Below are 20514 nucleotides of genomic sequence, written 5' to 3'. Positions count from 1 at the left end.
TTCGGCTCAGGTCATGATCCCGGGGTCCTGGGATCGAGCCCCGCATCGGGCTCCTTGCTCCGTGGGAAGCCTGCTTCTCCCTCTCCCACTCCCCCTGCTTGTGTTCCCTCTCTCGCTGTGTCTCTCTTTGTCAAATAAATAAATAAAATATTAAAAAAAATAAATAAAACAACATCTGTGGGTTTTTATATCCAGGGATGATTAGGATGTGCTTATTCTTTGAAGTGGGGGGCGAAGTCTACAGTAGTGGGTGTGTTGGATGTGCTGGAAGTGGCTGAGGAGGCCTTTCTGAAGGAGGAGATCTGACCGAATTTGTGTAGGGAAAGAGGGTCTGGGACACATCCCAGGTATGAGAAACCACATGAGCAAATGTTGGGGCTGTGGGGTGGTGGGAACAGTGAGGTGCGGGCAAGTGGTCCTCCCATCGAGACAAGATGCCAGGGGCTTCCCTTCCCTTGCAAGGCCAGGCTGAGGGAGTTTTCTGGACTTCAGGGTGTAGGCTCAAACTTCCTCCCAGGATTCAGGTGGGAGGACTTCACTGGCAGCCACGACCCCTTTCCTTCCCCGCAGCTGAAGTCCCGCTTCAAAGACCCAGCCACACTTGGTGGCCCCTGCTGCTCTGGGGTGGTGGGAAAGGGAATTCATGAGGGAATCTACATTTGTGAGGGGAAATGAGTTTGAGCCAGCTGGCCTGGGTTTGTGGCCCAGAAACCCTGATCACACTGTTTGCACAGCCTCTGTGACAGTCACGCCGCTCACATTGAACATATCGAACACAGTCACTCCCCAGGGAGCCTTCCCTTGTCCTGTCTTAGGGTGCTTAGAGCTCCTGAGTCTCCGGAGAGGGCTGAGAGAGGCCCGAGGGAGGAAACTGCTCCGGAAAGGGACCGTCCTGTGCCCCGGAAAGCCTTGGGCTGTGGTGAAAGGTGTCCTCCTGCTGGTGTGGCCGAGGCGGAGTGGCAAGAGCAGACCGGCCGAGCTGGGCATGGGGTGGCGCTGAGCTGTGGCTGGCAGCACAGCCCAGTGAGCTCAGCACCCCAGTTTGAGATCTCGGCGGCTGTTCCCCTTGCTCCTGCAGTGCTTGTCTGGAGGCGCTGTAGCTCTTCTCTATTGCTTCCTTCTGGTACCCTCTCAGGAGATCCTGAAGGGGGACATGGGGGCCATCGTTCTGGGGAAGGTCAAAGGCGGCTGGCTGCCTAGGTTTGGAGAGCCTTTGGAATGTGTAGGAGGTGTAGTTGAGAGATGGAAGAGCCCCTGGGGAGGTGTGCAGGGCTGGCGGATGTTGGAGCAGTTGCCTTTGGGAGAGCCCCCTGCTCCGTCCCTGCCCGCCTATAGCACAGGTGTGTCGGGCTTCCGCTCCTTGGGGGTGGGGGGAGGGGCGGAAGGTGAAAGGATGACATCAGCCTCCTCTGCACCTGGAGCCGGCCTCTCTGAAGCAAACTGTTTTCTGGGGCATCTCCAGAGCTGGCCTGCACAGAGGGTTGTCCGGAGAGTGCGCCTCTCCCTCTCCTGCCTTCTCCACAGCAGCCTGCTGGCCAGGGAGGGGAGGGCCAGAAGAGAATGTTGCTGAGTCCTGGGGATTCCTCAGGACCAGAAAAGGAGAGGTTCTCCAGAAGGTTCCAGGTGAGTGCCCCTGTAGGACCATCTTACTTTTCTTTTCTGTTTTTTTTTTAAGTAGGCTCCACACTGGGCGTGGAGCCCAACATGGGGCTTGAACTCATGACCCTGAGATCAAGACCTGAGCTGAGATCAAGAATCGGCCACTTAACCAACTGAGTCACCCAGGCACCCCTGAGACCATCTTTTCTGAAGTTGGGGGTGGGGGAGCAGGGTCCTTTTGCCTCAGTGACCGGGAAGCCTGAGGATAGAACATGGGGGCTAATTATATGGGTTTTGTCATTTTTTTCTGTTGGAGGCAGGGGTATGGGTTAGGTTGGGGGCATGGTGCTGAGCCTACTGAGGAAGAGAAGGATGTGGGACTTGACCCCAGTCAGCTGTGCTGGGAAGCCAAGGGGCCTGCTGCAGCCTGCCTCTCTGCCTGGGGACATTCAGGGAAGGTCCTCAGAAGGGCGGGCCGGTAACCTGGGGAGGTGTGGGCAGAGGAAGGGTGTGGATTGTGTTTAAATATAGAGAGAGTTAAAAAAGAAACATTCCTCTCCTGTCATAACCCCCCCCCCGCCCCCGCCCCTGCCAGACAGATTTGTGTCTGAGCCACTTCTTGCGTCCGTCAAAAAGAAAGGCTTGGGGGACCTTCACAGGTGTGGGACTGGAGATACCGAGTTTTCTAGAAGACTGATTCACTGCTTGATGATTGGACTGACTCATGTTGAGAGATGGCGGAGGTCACGGCTGGGGGAGACTTCGGAAAACTGGAAACTGGGTGCGGTAGGAGGAGGTAGGCGTGTGCATCTGGCTTGGGAGCTAGGCCGCTCTCTGCCTGTCTCCTTTAGGCTCCCACTTCCCCAGCCAGACTGTGTCTTCCGGATGAGTTTTGAAGACCCTGAGTTCTGATCTTGGCTTTGAGGAGAACCTTGCAATTTGGGGGATACTAGTGGAGAGGAAGGAAAGGTTGCCTCTGGCCCAGGACATGTGGGCGGGTACTAGTGCTTTTCTCTTTGGGAGTCTGAAGTACATACACAGTAATGGTTGGGCGCAGGCTTTTAGGACCAGGATGCACTAAAATTGAGTGCGATGGTCCTACCAACAGCCCCCGTGGACTCTGCCTTGTTGCTCTCACTGCCCCACGTGCTTGTCTTCCTCCCTTTTTGGGTCTTTGCATTCTTTTCCAGCAAGCCTGTCCTAGAGAGCCACGTGGTCCTGGGTCTTCTGGTCCCTGGAGATCTCGTCTCATGCAAGGAATTATAGTCAGATCTTGGTGACCTCGTGCTTTTTCCCTTTTCCATGACCTGCGACCCTTTGGCCTGGAATCTGTATTTTACCATGTTCCAACAGGAGGGTAAATGGCCAGAGGTCACAGAGTAGCAGGTCTAGAAATAGCTGTAAGGAATCTTCACTTTCATTCCTTTACCTCCACGGCCTTTGTAGGGTAAATGAAGTATCATGTTAAAAGCTATGATCTTTCAAGACTTAGTAAGTTCCCCACAGCTTAGGCTGAGGCGGAGCCATAGCATCCAGGCCTGTGACTAATCGTTTGCCTGTGGCCCCGGCTTGTATGAAATCCATTAGGGAGACCACAGGCAGGGGCAGGGCGGCAGGAACACTGAGCCTGTGTGCCCGAGTACACGTCCAGGCTCCACCACATGCTACTTCTGTGGCCTCAGGTTTCTGTGCCTGTAAAATGGGGGTAGCAGTGGGACCAAGTTCACAGAGCTGTTAGGAGATGAAAGCGGCGTGCTGTGCCATAGCACTTAGAACGCTTCAGCGCTCGGCTGGTATGCCTCGTCTCAGCCCGGGGGCTTGCTGGGCATGGCACTACTTGGACAATGTGAGCTTGCTTTGCGGGGAGACGGCTGCGTTCCACCAGAGGAGAGTTCTCCAGGGAGAAAAGATGCTTTCCGTTTGTTTCTGGGTTCATAGGGCAATGGGGTCCCCAAAGAGTGACCCTCAGAAGGCCCCCCTGAGAGTGGGGGGGGTGAAAGGGGGCTGTGGCTAATCTTTTACTTTAAAACTGACCTGGCCAGCTGTGAAATCCATCTGGGACTTGGGCCTTTGCCATTTAGCATCCCCGTGGGGGCTGACTGACCCCAGGTTTGATCTGGGAAAGGTCTTAGGTCGTAAGTTTCTGCCCCATTGTTCCAGCTGCGACTGACAGTGGGGGTGGGGGGGCCCTGACTGCAGCAGGGTTTGAAGGACACTGGAGTCCCATAGGGCTGGGGGTTAAGGACTGGGGTGGAGTTTGGATCTTTGTCTTTGTGCGGAAATGACACAGTGTTACCCTGTGGGCTGGTTCTGTAGAAAGGCCCAGCTGGTTAATTGAATTGAATTTAATTAATTTTTTTACTTATTTTAAGATTTTATTTATTTATTTGACACAGAGAGCACAAGCAGGGGGAGCAGCAGAGGCAGAGGGAGAAGCAGGGTCCCTGCTAAGCAGGGAGCCCCCCACGGGACTTGATCCCAGGACCCTGGGATCATGACCTGAGCCAAAGGCAGATGCCCAACCGACTGAGCCACCCAGGCACCCCATCAGCTGGTTAATTTTAAAGGCTCTTTTGAGGAGGGAGGAAAAAGTAACAGTGCTGCATTTCCCAAGGGGCTCTCCTCTGAGATGCTCAGAGTTTCACCAAGATGAGCCTGTTAATTCTCCTTTGTTGCACCCGGAAGGGAGGGAGAAGGCAGGCATGGCTTTAGCGCTGCCACTGTGTCCTTATCTGCAAAATGAGAGGCTCCTGTAGATCAGTAGGGAGGTGACACCCCTCCCTCTGCCCAAGCTGAGACCTGCAGTGGCAGGGTGCTGAGCTGGAGAGGGTCCTTGCTGGGCTCTTGACTGTTAGCTCAGTAGACGCACGAGTTTGTTCACCATCATCCATTTGCCAGATCACCCTTAAGGCCCCTGAGCCTGGGTCGCTTACAGTCTAGGGCAGGGGATCTCAAACTAGTCACAGTCACACAGGGAGTGGTAGGGGTAATCCTGGGGTGCTGTAAGAGTATGCAGAAGGGGGCATCCAGGTTTGTTTTGGGGGTAGGTTTCTAGAAGGGGGCTGGCTCCTTACCTGAAACCTGAGGATTGGGTATAAGTGACGGGTTGGGGGGTGGTATGGCTTGGGATAGACAGGGTTGGGAGTGGGGTGCGCGGGGACTTGGGAGTAATGTCCAGGCAGAGAGAACATTTGCAAAAGCCAGAGCCCAGGGCCCAGGGGTGCTGGCATAGCAGGGGCATAGAAAAGCAGGGGGAAATTCAGGGTTACTGGAGTGATGGCACCTAGATCCTTCTTGTAGCTCTAGCCTGTGGTCTAGTAATTTCCGAGCCCTAGAGCTAGGGGTGGAAGGCTTTGGGGCAGTGAAAGTGAGGGTGATGCTCTGGAACTTTGTTCCTTGTGCAAACAGCAATGAAATACACATTCTGGAAAGTGGTGTTGGTGAGCTGTGGTCTGCTGGGGTTGGGGTAAAGTGTCCCTGTCCTTCCCAAGAGGCCTTAGCCCCTCCCAGACTTACTGCTCCAGTTTCCAGGTGGGTCTACCTGTGAACAGCACCACCTGCTCAGGGACTAAAGTCCACCTGAGGCTGCGTTTGCCTTACGTGGGAGCAGTTTCCTGTCTGCTGGGCTGCCTGACCTTGCTGTGGTAAAGGGAGTTTAGAGAGACTCATCGGTGGCTCAGCCCTGGGACATTTCCTGTGCTCTGGGAGCTGGGGTGAGTCAGGGCCTGTACCAGGTGCTGGGGGTTGGGGAGCCTTTGTACTCTCTCCTCTGCCTCCCCTGTCAGTATCTAGAAGGCTTCACGTTCATGGTGCAATGGCTGGTGCCCCCAGAGATGTCCTAATCCTGAGGAGAATCTTCCCCCCTGGCATGTATGTGTGTCATCTTAGATCATAAGAGCAAGATATTCAGCTGTCCTTGCTGGTGACCCCAGCACAGGCCCCAACAAGTGGGCACTTGGGAAGTGCTTTTTGACAATTGTTATTATTATCACTGTTTTGACGGCTTATGGAGACCTTGCCCCGTGGCAGGCACCATACTCAGACCTGTTGCTGCAGCAGGTCGCTGCATCCTCAAGGACACAGCCCTGGGGTAGGTTCTGAGAGGCTGGGTGCTTTGCCGGAGCCACGGGGCTGGGCTTGGGTTTCCGTCCGAAGGCAGCCCGACTGCTGCTCTGGCGGAGATGTCCTCTCTGCTCTCCTGGGGCTCGGTTTTCTGAGCCCTTTATTGTCCTTGGATGCAGTCACCCTTTCCTCCTTGGAATGCTGGAGCTGTTGGCAGTCAGGAAGGGATGTTACTTGGGCATCCTTGTGCATACTTGTGGAGTCTGAGGGAAGGGACCTTCTCGACATTCAGAGTTGTGTTTAAAACTGTGGTGAAATATACAAACGTACAATTTCCATTTTAACCCTTTTTGAGTGTATAGTGTTTCAGTGGCATTACGTACATTCACATTGTTCCTCCTCTATCACCACCATCCATCCCCAGGACTTCTCTTCTCTTGCAGAATGGGAACTCGGTACCCATTATATACTAACTCCCCATTCTCTCCTCCCCCAGCAGCCTTTTACTTTCTGTTTCCGTGAGGATTCTGAGATTTAATTCTTTGTCCGCCTCCCCCCCCCAGAACCTCCCTGGAGTGCCCTCGCCAGGCAGCGATGCCAGGATGCCCGTCTCTGCCTCCCTCCGCCAGGATGGCGGCCAGGAGCGGCCGGTGAGCCTGACCTCGACCACGTCCTCGTCGGGTTCCTCCCGTGACAGCCACGGTGCCATGGAGGAGCCCAGTGGCTCCGAGGCTTCTGCCAAGAACGGGGCGGGCTCCCCGGGTAGTAGGAGGCGTCCCCCCAACGGCAGCAGCAGCTCCAGCGGCTGGCTGAGCGTGAGGGGGCCGCTGTCCCCGTTCAGCGGCCGGGCCCCGGCAGCCCCGGCGCACAAGCTCAGCTACCTGGGCCGAGTGGTGCGGGAGATCGTGGAGACGGAGCGGATGTACGTGCAGGACCTGCGCAGCATCGTGGAGGTGAGGCCCGCTGCCCGAGTGGCTGCCGTGCTGAGGCTGCGGTGGGGCTGGCCTCCAGCTCCGGGTGGCCCAGCTCACTTGTAAACCCACTGCCACCGCTGGAGGGAAAGTTCTCCCTGATAGCTTGTGTCAGAAGCAGACTGCTTCCCATGGAGCAGTGGGGAGGCCTCACGTCTCCTGCTCTTGGGGGAGCCTCAGGCTGCTCGTGCTGCCTCATTTTGGGCCAGCAGAACCTCCTGCAGACCCTCGGGGCGTGGGCATGGTTGGTGGGGACGGGCAGGGACCGCTGTGCTCACAGACACGGAGCACAGTGGGGAAACTGGCCTAGATGTTGCCCGACTGTGCCCAGATCCCTGCTCTGCTGTTTCCTGGCTATGGCGACTCGGGCTTCTGCATAAGCCTCTGAGCCTCAGGTTCTTCCTCTGTCAGATGAAGAGCCCCCCCTTCCCCCCCCCGCCTCCGCAGGACCAGTGCGACGTGCTTCACCCCGCGGGGCCCCTGGGCAGGTGGCTGGGTGGCTGCCACTGAGGAGACCCTCTGTTCGTGGTGGAGAGAGACATATTTGTTTCTTGGAGCCGCTGTAACAAATCACCACAAGCTGGGGGCTAAAATGCAGAAGTTTCTTCTATGTTGGGGTAGGAAGCCAGAAGTCAGAAATCAAGATATTGGCAGGACTGGGTCCTTCTGGAAGGTCTGAGGGGGAGAATGTGTTCCATGCCTCCCTCCCGGCTTCTGCCAGGTGGTTGCTGCTTGGATTTCCTTGGCCTGTAGATGTTCTGTCCTGGCCTCTGCCTCCATGTTCCCATTGCCACCTTCTGTGTGTCACTCAGTGTCCTTTCCTCTTATAAGGACACCCGTCATGGGATTTAGGGCCCACCCTAAAGCCAGTATGCTGTTGTCCTGAGATCCTTGACTGATTACATCTGCAAAGACCCTATTTCCAAATTAGGTCACCTTCTGAGGTTCTGAATGGATGTTGATTTTTGACGGGGGGGTGGGGTCGGGGGAGGAGAGCTCTCCAGCCCAGTACAATAGGCGATGTCTGTGAGGTTACATTGTCATTGTAAATGCAGGACAGAGCTGAGGTGTTCTGCGGGAAGTGGGGAAACAGGACTGCACCCGGAGGGGCTGGGTTCTGATGCCTCCCTCCACACAGGACTACCTCTTGAAGATCATCGACACGCCTGGGCTGCTGAAACCAGAACAAGTCAGCGCCCTCTTTGGGAACATAGAAAACATCTATGCACTGAACAGGTATGGAATGGGCCTAACACACACCGTGTTCTGCCTGTGAGGCCCATCTCGGGGCCTAAGGAGGAGCCCTGGATGTCCCCAGTCTCTTGGGTTGTGATATGTGGGCTTGGGGCCTGATCGCCGAGGGTGGGTAATGGTGGTCCATCCCTGTTCAGCGGAATCGTTAGTTCCCTGTAGTAGAGAGGGGGATGTGGGACCGTGTGCCCTGGGGCTAATGTGCTAGATCGTTTGAGGCCGTGTGCTTGTTGGGTCCAGCCTGGGCCAGCGCCCCCTCAGGGACCTGCTGGCCTCTGGCATGTAATGCTCTTCCCCCTGTACCTGTGTGGCCCCTCTGTCTCTCCCATCATCACTACCCACTTGCACATCTCTTTACTTCTTCTTCACCTTCCCACAGACCCCCTGGGAAGTCAAGTCTCCCTGGGGGTAATCTGACCCATTAGGAGAATGACAGGCCAGGCAGAATGTGATGGGGGAGGCTGAGCAAAACCTGGTGAGGGGCTGCTTCAGGGCACCAGGGGCTCCTCGAGGATCTGGTGTGTTGCTGCCTGGGCCCACAGATTCCCCAGGGAAGGGACACTGGTTGGGAGGGGCAGTGCCTGAGGGGACAGCGTCAGTAGTAGGAGGAGCCTTACCCTGGGCCCTTTAATGTGGGCCAGAGGGGCTTCCTGCTGGGCCAGCTGCAGAAGTCCGGGAGAACAGGTGCAGGGTGACTTGGGCTGGCGGGTGGTGGGGTCGGGAGAAAAGGTGCACAGGAGGAGGTGTCCGGGGAACATTGTGTTTAGGGTTCCCATAGCGCCCCATCTAAGTTTTGGGGGTACTGGGACTCACCCTGTTTCTCCTTTCCTGCATCCTTTTGAATTGGGGGCCTTTGTTTCCTTTGGGAGTCCCCTCTCTCTCTTCTTCTCCCGTTAATCTCTGCCTTTGTGTGTTTGACTCCTTCTGCCTGCAAAGGAGCTGTCTCCCCTCCCAAGGTGGGTACTGGTGTCCCCTCTCTCCTGCTTGCTGAGCATGTGGGTGTTCTTTGCTCCCCATCTTTGCGGCAGTGTGGGGTACTCTCTATGGTTGCTGGCCTGGGCGGGCTCACTTTGAGGATGGACGCCCCGACTCTTTGGCATGACACCTGGGGCTGGCTGTGTATCTGGGCACCAGGAGGCTGGGGAGGGGGCGTGTTGGTAGCTGTGGAGGCTGTGTGCTGTCCGGGGTCTGATGACCCCTCTCCCCTCCCCCAGCCAGCTACTCCGAGACCTGGACAGCTGCAACGGTGATCCCGTGGCTGTGGCCAGCTGCTTCGTGGAAAGGGTAAGAGGGGCTGCTGGGTCCTTGCCTCTTGTCCCGCCTTGCTGGGGGCTCTGAGGCACAGGAGTGCCCAGCTTAAGAGGATGTGTGAGTCCTGGAGGCCTCTGTCCAGGGGAAGTGCCCGGTGCCCTGTCTTGTGGGAAGGGCATTCTGGGGTAGAGCCAGGGGCCGCTGGGTGGATGGGATGTCCCAGACAGATGGGTCCAAAGATGGATCTGCAGGTGTTCAGGGAAAGGAGGGCCGAGTGTGCTCTGGGGGGTCAGGGCCATGTCTTTGGTATACCCAAGTTTAGAGTCAAATGGGAGTCTCCCAGAAATCACCATCTTTGTTTGGTCTCCTCTTAGAGTCAAGAGTTTGATATCTACACTCAGTATTGCAACAACTACCCCAAGTGAGTATTGGGGTGGAGGGGGAGACAGTTATTTTGTGGGCCTGGAGCACCCCACATCCCTATGTAGGCCTTCCCAGGTGGTGATGGCCCCTTCTCCCCCACCCCCAGCTCAGTGGCCGCCCTGACCGAGTGCATGCGGGACAAGCAACAGGCCAAGTTCTTTCGGGACCGGCAGGAGCTACTACAGCACTCTCTGCCCTTGGGCTCCTACTTGCTGAAGCCTGTGCAGCGCATCCTCAAGTACCACCTGCTGCTCCAGGTAGTCCAGTGGTCTTCCTGAGGATGTGGGGGGCCAGGGGAGGGGCAGGGCTGAGTCTGGGCTGCCTACGCACCTGTCTCCCACACAGGAAATTGCCAAACATTTTGATGAAGAAGAGGATGGCTTCGAGGTGGTGGAAGATGCCATTGACACCATGACCTGTGTGGCCTGGTACATCAACGACATGAAGAGGAGACACGAGCATGCGGTCCGGCTCCAGGTGCTCCAGGGCTGGTCGCTGGAGGGACAGGGCCGGCTGGTGGGCGGGGTGCAGCCACCCTGCTGCGGGGAGCCGCGAGGGTGGGTTTCCCTGCAGGGCGGCCTTCTCTGGGGGGGCCCTTGTGGCAGTGTGTGTCTGATGGATGCGGGTGGTGTCTGTGTCTGTAGGAGTTTCTGGGGTTCTGTGTCGTCCCCAGAGGGTCACGAGCAGCCTGACTCTGGGGGTCGGGGCTTCTCTGCTGTAGGAGATTCAGTCGCTGCTCATCAACTGGAAGGGGCCGGACCTGACCATCTACGGGGAGCTCGTCCTGGAGGGCACGTTCCGCGTGCACCGTGTGCGCAATGAGAGGACCTTCTTCCTCTTTGACAAAGCGCTGCTCATCACCAAGAAGCGAGGCGATCACTTTGTCTACAAGGGCCATATCCCGGTAGCCAGGCTGCTGTCATGGCCTCTGCCCTCTTCCCCCCTTGTAGTGGGCCAGGCTCCGTTCTTTTTTTAAGATTTGAGTATTTATTTATTTATTTATTTATTTATTTTTAAGATTTTATTTGTTTGACAGAGAGAGACACAGCGAGAAAGGGAACACAAGCAGGGGGAGCGGGAGAGGGAGAAGCAGGCTTCCCGCCGAGCAGGGAGCCCAATGTGGGGCTCGATACCAGGACCCTGGGATCATGACCTGAGCCCAAGGCAGATGCTCAACGACTGAACCACCCAGGCGCCCCTAAAAATTTTATTTTTAAGTAATCTCTTCACCCAGTGTGGGGCTCGAACTTAACAGCCCCGAGATCAAGAGTCTCGGGCTCTAACGTCCGAGGCTAGCAGGCGCCCCCAGGCTCCATTTCTTGACCTCTTCGTAGGCCCCGGGTTGGGGTGGATCCAGCTCCATCCTTCTGAGATTACTCTCCCTGTCTCCCCGGATGGTCTTGAGGGGCTGGGGCCCCAGTTCAACCCCCCTACCCCCACCCCTTCGTGTGCTTGACTGCGCTCTCCCTCTGCCCCAGGGCTCCTCCCTGATGCTGATCGAAAGCACCAGAGACTCCCTGTGCTTCACCGTTACCCACTACAAGCATGGCAAGCAGCAGTACAGTATTCAGGTGAGGGCGGGCCGGGAACACGGCCGCCACCTCGGCTCGCTCAGCTGAGCTGGGCCTCATAGTCTCCCTCTGCAAGGTAGGGATTCCTGTGGGCGTGTCTCGGGTTTGTGTTGAGGAGCTCAGGTAACCTCACAGAGGCGCCCTGGCAGGGCAGAGGCACTGGACATGGCCCAAGTCTGACGGCTTCCGGCCTGTGGTAATAACCCTGGTTCCCTCTCCCTTCGGTCCTTCCAGGCCAAAACAGCGGAGGAGAAACGGAGCTGGACTCACCACATCAAGAGGCTCATCCTGGAGAACCACCACACCACTATCCCCCAGAAGGTGAGTTCCCGGGGTGCCCCACCTGCCCCGTGACCAGGTGCAGGGAGAGGGTGTCCCTCAGCCAGCTCCAGGGGCCCACCAGTGCCTTACTGCTGGACGTTGGCTTCACTCGAGGCGGGGGTCAGTGCAGTAGGTGCCGTGGGCTTCAGCACAGCACCACGGGGTGTGGGGTGTCCCAGTGCAGCAAGAGCAAGTCGGTGGGCCAAGAGAGGTGCGTGCACAGCAACGTGGTAATTGTGTGTGTTTCCTTCCCTTCCAGGCCAAGGAAGCCATCTTGGAAATGGACTCCTACTGTAAGTGTGCTCTTTCTGCCTGCTTTCTCCCTGACTGGCCACATCTCTAGATCCTGGGAAAGCTCTGCCTGGTACTTCTATTCCAGGGAGCAGGGAGAATGGGGACGCTCCTTCTGTCAAGGGCTAGGGGTCTACTGCAGGATCCAGGGTGTAGTCCTGCTGGCAGGTGGGACCCCCCCACTGCCCAACATTTCTGGGTGGAAGCTGGAAGAGGAGGGAGCTCTGGAGGCTTCTGGCCCCTGGAGCTGGGGCAGGCAGCAGAGGTGGGGTCAGGGATGGTCAGAGTCCAGGCCCAGGCTAATTGTCAATCTTGTGGGCAGATCCCAGTCGGTACCGCTGCAGCCCAGAGCGCCTGAAGAAGGCTTGGTCCTCCCAGGATGAGGTGTCCATGCATGCGCGCCAGGGGCGCCGGCAGTCTGGTAAGGGAAGGGCTGTGTGGGCAGAGGCTTCCTCACAGGACTCTTGACCAGGACGGGGACTATCTGCAGCAGCATTTGGGGCTGGCTCTCCCCTCCCCGGACATCCCAGGAAAGGGCAGGAGGGAGGGTCGCCGGGCACATGTGGCACGTCATGTCCCCGTGCTTCTGCTACCCTCCCAGGCACCTTCGTTCGGGCCCTTCTTGCCCACCAGGGCCGAGCAGCCCACCTTTTCCAGGGCCCTGAGGGTGCTTGTTCACTCAGGCCTCCGTGCTCCTTCTTAGCTTTCCTGTGACCAAAACCTTGCTCCTTTGCCTCTCAGAATCCTGGGACTCAGCCAGGAGCAACGCTCAGACGTCATGGGTGATCCCCAGCCCAGTTCTGGAGCAGAACAGAGGCAGGACGTGGGGAAAACGAGTTAGACATCAAGTGGCACCAAATCCAGACAGGAAATATTTACTTTGGGTCTCAGGAAAAAGTTCCATTTTCCTCTGCTGGGTTTTCTTCCATGACTGGGCTTGCTACTATGTACTTGGGTTTATTGGAATGAATCGTCTGTTGCAAAAGAGAAAACCTTGCTTTTATTCTTAGCTCTGGGGTGATAAGGGTGTGTGTTTTCTACGTCTGTTTGTCTGCTTGTACTCTGCTCTTCAGTCTGAGGCCCAGGGACAGATTTAGCTTCAGCTGGGCACCGCCAAACATAGAGGAGGTGAGAGTTGGAGTGAGAAGTGTCTCAGAGACCGCTGGAGAGAAGATTTCGGGAGTGACTGGCCCACTGTCCTGGTGTGGGTCTCCTGGGTGCATTGGGCTTTGGCCATGACCCATGGGTCCCCTGAACGACTCTGGGGATTGACATGTGGGCTTTGGTCTTCTGGAGGGTGGAGCCAAGTGGTCTCTGGAAAGCTTTTGTGATTTTGTTTTATTTGGTATTACGCCCAGTGGACCTTGAACCCTAGGCAAATTTGTGATGGTTGCAAACATTTTATGACACCCTACGTGAAAAGCCCCCAGTTGGGGGGGTGTTACTTCGTAAGTTTCTGGCCCTTGTTGTTTTCCTTTCTCCTATGATGCTCTTCCTGTCCCTCTAGCCTTCCCCTTTAACCTGCCATAGCTTTGAATTGGAAGCTTCTGGCTCATGGAAGAGCTGGTGGTGGTGGTAGGAACCGCAGTACTGCCTGTCATGATGTCAGCACCCACACTGTGGCTATTGGGGCACGTGGGCAGTGAGTCATTTTAGAGCTCAGTTTCCACAGAACCAAGATTTCAGCCTGTGAACCCTGATGGAGTCAGGTTCCGTTTGCTTGTTTTTGTACTTGAGTTCTAACCATTATGAAACAAACGTCTATCTAAAACTTGCTTCATCCCTTGAGCCTCTTATGGTAGAGGATGCCGACCACTGTTGAACTTTGCCTTTTCTGGTGCAGGTGCGACAGCATCCGTTGGGCGTGTGCGCTGCTTGGGGCTGGGGGTCGCCATGGCGGCTGCACACCGGAGGTGTGGTGTCCACCCTTAACCCGGAGGCATTGGTTCTTGTCTGTCGCAGAGTCCTCGCCTGGAGCGGCTCTTCTCCCTGCTTCTGTTGTTTGAAATCAGTCGATTGAACTTGTGAGAAGTGTGGGTAAAGACAGGCCAGCAAGGGGCACCTGGCCGGCTCTGTCGGTGGAGTGTGCAACTCTTGATCTCGGGGTTGTGCGTTCGAGCCCCATGTTGGGTGTAGAGATTACTTAAAAAAAAGATGTTAAAAAAAAAAAAAGGCCAGCAAGTTGCTGAGAGGGAGATGGGGCCCCACGCAAGCTTGGAGTCACCCACTCTGCCTCCGGGCCTCCTTTTCCCAGAGAGCTGAGATGGGCAGAGAGGATGCTCTAGATAAGGGAGGTGCTGCTGTCACCACTTGTCACTTGTTAAATATTCTTGATTGCAAGTGTTAAGATGAAAGAGTAGAGCATTTTGTATTTCTCTAAAAACAATCGGATTCACAGCGTACTTTGGTTGTGCAGATCGGGTGCACGCACACACGCGTCTCAGTAGAAGAAACTTCTGCAGTGTGAATCCCTGCTAGAATTCCCTTACGCCTCTGAGTTTATAGCGGGCTCCCCGGTTAACACCAGCTGTGCAAGAACACTGTGGGCTAAGGTCAAGACTCTGTGGAGAGTCCCTGGACACATGTCGTCTTATCCCTGCCTGCCTCTCTCAGGTCTGTTCCCAGAAAGGCTGGGATTACAAGGGGTGACACCATCAGCCTAATGGGTGTGTTTTGTATCCTGTTCCCAGAGCCTGGTCAGTCCTCGTTCATCCGGGCAACACTCCCCAGCAGGCAGCGAGGCTTCATCGAGCCAGGCCTTAACGGCCGTAGGAAGTCGGGTGCGACCTCTGCTTTCCAGCTGGGGTGCTACAAGGGGGCTTGGCCTTGGGTGTAGCTAATGCGCTCATGTGCTTATTGCAGGGAGGGTGGGGCTTGAGGTAGAGCTGAGGTTCTCCAGAAATGTGGTGAGTTGGTCTGAAAGGAGGCAGCTTGGGACTATAGCTCCAGAACAAAGGGCCCTGGGCGGGGTGCACTAATGCAGGGATTCTGGGTGGCGCTGTTCCTAGGGGCGGGGGGTGCTGGCAGTCACAGCAGAGGTCTCTGGTGCTGGATGGGGGTGGCCCGGGCGCTGCCTCCCTGTGGGGTAGGTAGGAGGGCAGCCTCCCTCAGGCCCTAGGGCTGAGGGGGGCCAGGCTGGAGTGGACTTTGAGCTGGTGGTGGCGGTGGCGCTGTGAGCATGGGACTAGGGCCAGACACAGCTGTTTCCAGGCCCGAACTGACTGTCCACTCGCTTTCCTTCTCAGAGCCAACCAGACACCTGCTCAGGCAACTCAGTGAGAAAGGTGAGTGTGAGCATGGCCAGCCCTTCCTGGCAAGCTCTAGGGGAGGGGCAGGGAGGTGACACAGGTAACCCTCTGGGTGTTGAGGACAGTTTAGAGGGGACCCTGCCTCTCCCCCTCCCTGGAGGTGGGCCTCCCCCCTTGCTGTGTGGCGAGGGGGCTGAGCTCTCCCTCCCGCACACTCCTGTCCTCGGGTAACAGTCACAGTGAGGGGCACAGACCTGTGCTGCCCTGTGTCCCCCGGGGCCTCTGCTCTGTCAGTCATTCCTTTGAAAGCCCGGGAGACTGGGCGCAGGTTCTGGGAACAGGAGCCCCAGTGAAGCCTTCCCTGGGGGGCTCCTGGTCTCTGTAAAGAGGCTCTTTCTCCTGCTTACCGATCTCTTCTCCCCTCCCCGCCTGTGTGTGCTGGGACCTGGCCGTGGTGGGTGCAGCCAGAGCCGCAGAAATGAAGGTAAGGCCAGTGGGCAGAGAGGACTGGCCTGACAGAGGGGGTGGGACTGCCAGGTCAGTGCCCTGGCCCCTTCGGCTCTCGTCGTCTTCGCGCATTCGGCAAATACCTTTCAGGCCCCTACTGTGTGCTCGGCTGTCACAAGAGTCACAGAGATGAATAAGCCGTGGCCCCCTGGGGATCCTTCCATACCCTTTTCCTGGAATGGTACCCTGGTGGTGGCCCAGCCTGGATCTTCTCCATTTTCTCTCTCTGGGGCAGGCAGGCCTCTCTGGGTCTTGAGTTCCTGAGCAGGCCCCAGCCCCAGCTTTCCCAGGTCCCAGCTTCCCACCTTGAGGACGCCCACCCTGCTCCTCCCTGGGCCCTGGTGGAGACCAGGGCTTGGGTGTTTAGGCGCAGTTTTCTCTGTGTAAAGCCTCCGTACCCCGAGCCACTGGCAGGAGGAGGGGGCTTGCCCAGAGCCTGGTCACGAGGGGGTCTTATGCTCTGAACAGCATGCAGGCAGTGCTGGCGCTCTCCTGGACTTCGGGCGGCCTCCCTGTGCTCAGGGCCTGCAGCCGGAGGCCGAAGGGGCTGCCCGGGAGGAGGAGGAGGAGGAGGAGGAGGAGGTGGTGGAGGAGGAGGTGGTGGAGGAGGCCTTTCAGGTGTCTCTGGAGGACTTGGCAGGGCATGAAGGCAGCGAGAAGGGGGCCAGACTGGAGCCCCCAGGCTCGGAGGAGGAGGAGAGCCTGGCAGTGGCGGAGCAGGTAGCCGACTTCGCCAGCTCCCTGCTGGCCGCCCTCCACTGCTGGCACTATCGGGCCAACGCTTTACTTTTCTCCCGGGGCGCTATGGTGAGGTGTCTCTTTGATCTCCCCTCCTCCTTGCATGTTCCCTGGCGAGTGCATGCCTATCCGGGAGTTCTCTGCCCTGCCCTCCACCCCTCTGTCCTGTTCCCTCGCTCCTGCCATCAGCACCTAACCCCTTGCCCGCTGTCACGCCCTGGTGAGCCCTTGGCATGTGTGCTGTTCAGTACTGGGCGTGAACTAGTGTCCTACCCAGTGAGCGTGACTAACGGGGTGGGGGTGGTGGGGAAGGGGGAGAAGCCAGTGGGGCTGGAAGGGGCCAGCGGGTTGGGCTTTTCGGAGGCTGCACACCCGGCAGGGATTTCTGTATCCCCAGACCTGGCGGTTCAGGCTCAGGTCTCAGGCTGGCTCTCAATACAGCCCAGCCCCTTTAGGGCTCAGAAGGTTCGCCCATGTTGGGCTGCAGAAGGGATGAGCTCCCACTTGTCCCAGGAGCTGACGATGGCCCTCTGCTTGCTGCAGGAGAAGGGGCACAGGGAGTCCGAAGGCCCCAAGAGCCGCAGAAGGTCCGGCGGCCGGTCTCCAACGAGCGCCGAGAAGCGCATGAGCTTCGAGTCCACCTCCTCTTCCCTGCCAGAGGTGAGTGGCCGGTGGGCGGAAGGGGCCAGTGCGGCAGTGCCCAGAGCGCAGGTCTGTGGGGGGGGCTTTCTGGGACGGGCTCTCCTCTTGGGCCCATGGGGACACAGGGGTCCCCCGCTCCCCTCTCCGGACTCTTGGCCCTTTAGGAAGCCTGTCTGGCCTCTGGGCATACGGTGGGGTGAGCAGGTAGCCCCTTTCTGTGAATTAGAAAAAGAAACCCCTTTTGACAAGACGCAGTCTCTTATCAAGGGCCATATTCGCAGAAATGACCAGATTTTAGGTCCCTCCAGCCAGGCCTCCTTGTATAGGCCATAAGGCCCTGCCCCTGCCAGCTGGCCAGACATTGCACTCACGACTGTGCCTCCCTGGGTACTGACATCTACTGGGCACTTCCTACACGTCCAATGTTTTATTTCTTCCTTCTATTCCCTGCAACAGCTCAGGCAGAAAGAGCCTCAGAGAAGCTGAGTGACGTGCCTGGTGTCGGGCAGCTTCTGAGGGGCAGAACTGAGATCAGACCAGAGTCTGTGACTTAGAAGCCCGCATTCCACTTCCTGACACCCCACGCTGTCTGTGGGTGGAACCGATACCTTTGTTTTCCCAAAGTTACAAGAAAAAGTGTATGAGGCCTTGACTCCAGGGCAGACCTCACAACCCGGGCAGGTCTGAGGATCCTGACACTGGATAGGAGTCTGGGGTGGTGCTGTTCCATGATACAGGAAGCAAGCCACATGGATAACTTTACATTTTCTAGCAGCCGTGTAAACAAATTATTTAATTATTGAATGTTAACTATAATTTCAACATGTAATCAATGGGAAAAGCTATTAATGACATTTTTTTTAAAAGATTTTATTTATTTATTTGAGAGAGAGAGAATGAGAGATAGCACGAGAGGGAAGAGGGTCAGAGGGAGAAGCAGACTCCCTGCTGAGCAGGGAGCCCAATGCGGGACTCGATCCCGGGACTCCAGGATAATGACCTGAGCCGAAGGCAGTCGCCCAACCAACTGAGCCACCCAGGTGTCCCGCTATTAATGACATTTTATACTTTGTATGAAGTTTTTGCAATCTGGTGTGTATTTTACCCTTCCAGCTGTTCTCAGTTTGGACTAGCCACGTTGCAGGTTCTCAGAAGCCACTTGTGGCTCGTCACAGTGTGGTGCCGGCCGCGACCATGGGTCCTGCTTTGCAGACTCTGGACTAGAACAGTTGGGGTCAGGTCTGGTTCCTCAGAATGGAGAGTGTCGCTCTTCTTCCTGAAGGCCCCTCTGGGAAGCTGCCTGTACTGGCTGGTTTCGTGGTTCAAATGACCTTCAAGGTGGTCAGGACGAGGTTCTCACATTGCCTTCCTTCCTTACCTGTCTCCTGGGCACAGGCAAACGTTGTGCCTACGGCCAGAGGCTGGCTGGTAGGAGCCAAATCCCTGTCTTCACCCGCTCTGATGGGACTCTATCATGTGGTCCTATTGCCCTCTGGAGCCTCGTTCGCACAGGAGGTCGTGGCCACTCGGGGTAGTTGGGTTTGAACCCAGAAAAACCCCTATGTGGTCTCTATAGGGCTTTAGAAAGCTGCCTCTCTATCAGGCATACCCTGTGTTGTGTGCTCCCACTTTGTCCCTGTAGCTCCCAGGCAGGCTGTCACTGAGAGCTGCCTCCACTCTACCCCATCTGCGTTTCTAGAATTTTCCTTGGGTTTTACAACCCAAGGCCACTAGCTGCATGATGACTGAGGGACATCACCACGTTCCTCTCTGTAAGGGCCTGCCTCTGCCACTCTCGAGTTGTGCTCATTCTCATTGCCTTTGGTCCTAAACTACATAATCTCCCACTGGGCTTTGAGCAGGCCATGCTGTCCCCTTCTCCTTTGGGTCTCATGAGGGAGGCTTTTGGCTCATAGCAGCTCTGTTATCCCAGGTTGAACCAGACCCTGAACCTGAAATGGAGCAGGAAGTATTTGCTGCCATGGAAGTTCCCAGCATTGAGGAGGTGCCCTCAGACACAGAGTCTCCAGAAGTCCTGGAAGCACAGCTTGATGCCCACCAGGAGCTGCTGGGGCTGGACCCCCCGGGTGACATGGTGGACTTTGTGGTGGCTGAGAGCACTGAGGACCTTAAGGCTCTGAGCAGTGAGGAGGAGGAGGAGGAGGACATGGGGGCTACCCAGGAGACCGAGAGCCTCCTGCCGCCCTCTGTGCTGGACCAGGCCAGCATCATCGCTGAGCGCTTCGTCAGCAGCTTTTCTCGGCGGAGCAGCCTGGCACTGGAGGACGGCAAGGCCAGCGGCTTTGGGAGCCCGAGGCTGGCGAGCCGGAGCAGCAGTGTGCTCAGCCTCGAGGGCAGCGAGAAGGGCCCGACCCGGCACGGCAGCACCACGGACGCCCTCAGCTCACAGCCGCCCCCAGAGGTGGACAGCACTGTGGGAGTGGCTGCAGAGAGTGGCCCTTCGGTCAATGGGACGGAGCCCCCGAGTCCAGGCTGCCCAGCAGAGCCCGACAGGTCTTCCTGCAAGAAGAAGGAGTCGACCCTCTCCACCCGAGATCGGCTCTTGCTGGACAGAATCAAGAGCTACTATGAAAACGCAGAGCACCACGATGTGGGCTTTAGCATCCGGCGCCGGGAGAGCCTCTCCTATATCCCCAAGGGTCTGGTGAGAAACTCTGTTTCCAGATTCAACAACCTTCCCAGGCCGGACCCAGAGCCTCTGGCTCCGCTGGGGCACAAGAGGCAGGTGGGCTCCCGGCCGCCTTCGTGGGCTCTGTTTGACCTCCCAGGACCTGGCCAGGCAAGTGCAGGGGAGCCAGCTCCTATCACAGATGCTGAGTTCCGGCCATCTTCAGAAATTGTGAAGATCTGGGAGGGAATGGAGTCTCCCGGGGAAAGCTATCTGCAGGGGCCCCGCCAAGGCCAGGCCAATGGTTTTGACCTGCACGAACCGCTCTTTATCCTGGAGGAGCACGAGCTGGGGGCCATCACTGAGGAGTCGGCCACTGCCTCCCCTGAGAGCGCCTCCCCCACGGAGCGGCCCAGCGCAGCCCACCTGGCCCGGGAGCTGAAGGAGCTGGTGAAGGAGCTGAGCAGTGGTGTCCAGGGGGAGCTGGTGACTCCGCTGCACCCCCGCATCGTCCAACTCTCCCACGTGATGGACGGCCACATGAGCGAGCGAGTCAAGAACAAGGTCTACCAGCTTGCCCGCCAGTACAGCCTCCGGATCAAGAGCAAATCTGTGACAGCCAGGCCACCTCTACAGTGGGGAAAGGCAGCTCCCACCGTTCCCTGCCTGCAGGAGGAGGCCGGAGCGCCCTCTGGCGGCAAGGGTACAACTACCCGGGTGGGGAGTGGGCCGTTCCTGCAAGTCTGGGGTGGAAGAGGCTTTTAGGAGCAGGTTGGCTCCTGGGGGAAAGTGACCCCTGTAGATCCATGACCAAAGAGAGGGCTGGACTCCACACAGGAGTGGTGTGAGCCCTGGCGGTTAGTCTTAACTACCAAGGCCAAGTGCGTGGCCCTGGTTGAGCCTCCTCACTGCCCTCCCCGAGCCCTTCCTGTGGAGCAGAGACCTTGGGAGGAAACGTGGCCATGGGCCCTCTCTTCCAGGAGACTAGAGGCTCTCATCTTTTCCTTAGA

General features: G+C 57.2%; 1 protein-coding gene across 6 annotated transcripts in view; it reads left to right on the top strand.

Moving 5' to 3' along the window:
- Positions 1–20514, top strand: part of PLEKHG3 (pleckstrin homology and RhoGEF domain containing G3) — a 41011-nt gene that overhangs the window by 18711 nt on the left and 1786 nt on the right. For 3 of the 6 annotated variants that reach the window (XM_027568873.2, XM_027568871.2, XM_027568870.2), the window contains exons 2-18: positions 6225–6614; positions 7771–7868; positions 9098–9167; positions 9509–9555; positions 9664–9814; positions 9903–10034; positions 10279–10461; positions 11036–11128; positions 11363–11449; positions 11709–11742; positions 12063–12161; positions 14431–14520; positions 14986–15024; positions 15453–15472; positions 15964–16302; positions 16777–16893; positions 18809–20207. In XM_027568873.2, the coding sequence (XP_027424674.1) occupies positions 6264–6614; positions 7771–7868; positions 9098–9167; positions 9509–9555; positions 9664–9814; positions 9903–10034; positions 10279–10461; positions 11036–11128; positions 11363–11449; positions 11709–11742; positions 12063–12161; positions 14431–14520; positions 14986–15024; positions 15453–15472; positions 15964–16302; positions 16777–16893; positions 18809–20207 (3349 nt within the window). In that variant the 5' untranslated portion in view covers positions 6225–6263. The remainder of the gene's footprint in view (positions 1–6224; positions 6615–7770; positions 7869–9097; positions 9168–9508; positions 9556–9663; positions 9815–9902; positions 10035–10278; positions 10462–11035; positions 11129–11362; positions 11450–11708; positions 11743–12062; positions 12162–14430; positions 14521–14985; positions 15025–15452; positions 15473–15963; positions 16303–16776; positions 16894–18808; positions 20208–20514) is intronic. The other 3 variants (XM_027568874.2, XM_027568872.2, XM_027568875.2) reach the window with 3 other exon arrangements.

This window comes from Zalophus californianus, chromosome 6, assembly GCF_009762305.2.
Source record: "Zalophus californianus isolate mZalCal1 chromosome 6, mZalCal1.pri.v2, whole genome shotgun sequence".
Lineage (NCBI taxonomy): Eukaryota > Metazoa > Chordata > Mammalia > Carnivora > Otariidae > Zalophus > Zalophus californianus.
This window is presented reverse-complemented; position numbering and strand designations above follow the sequence as displayed.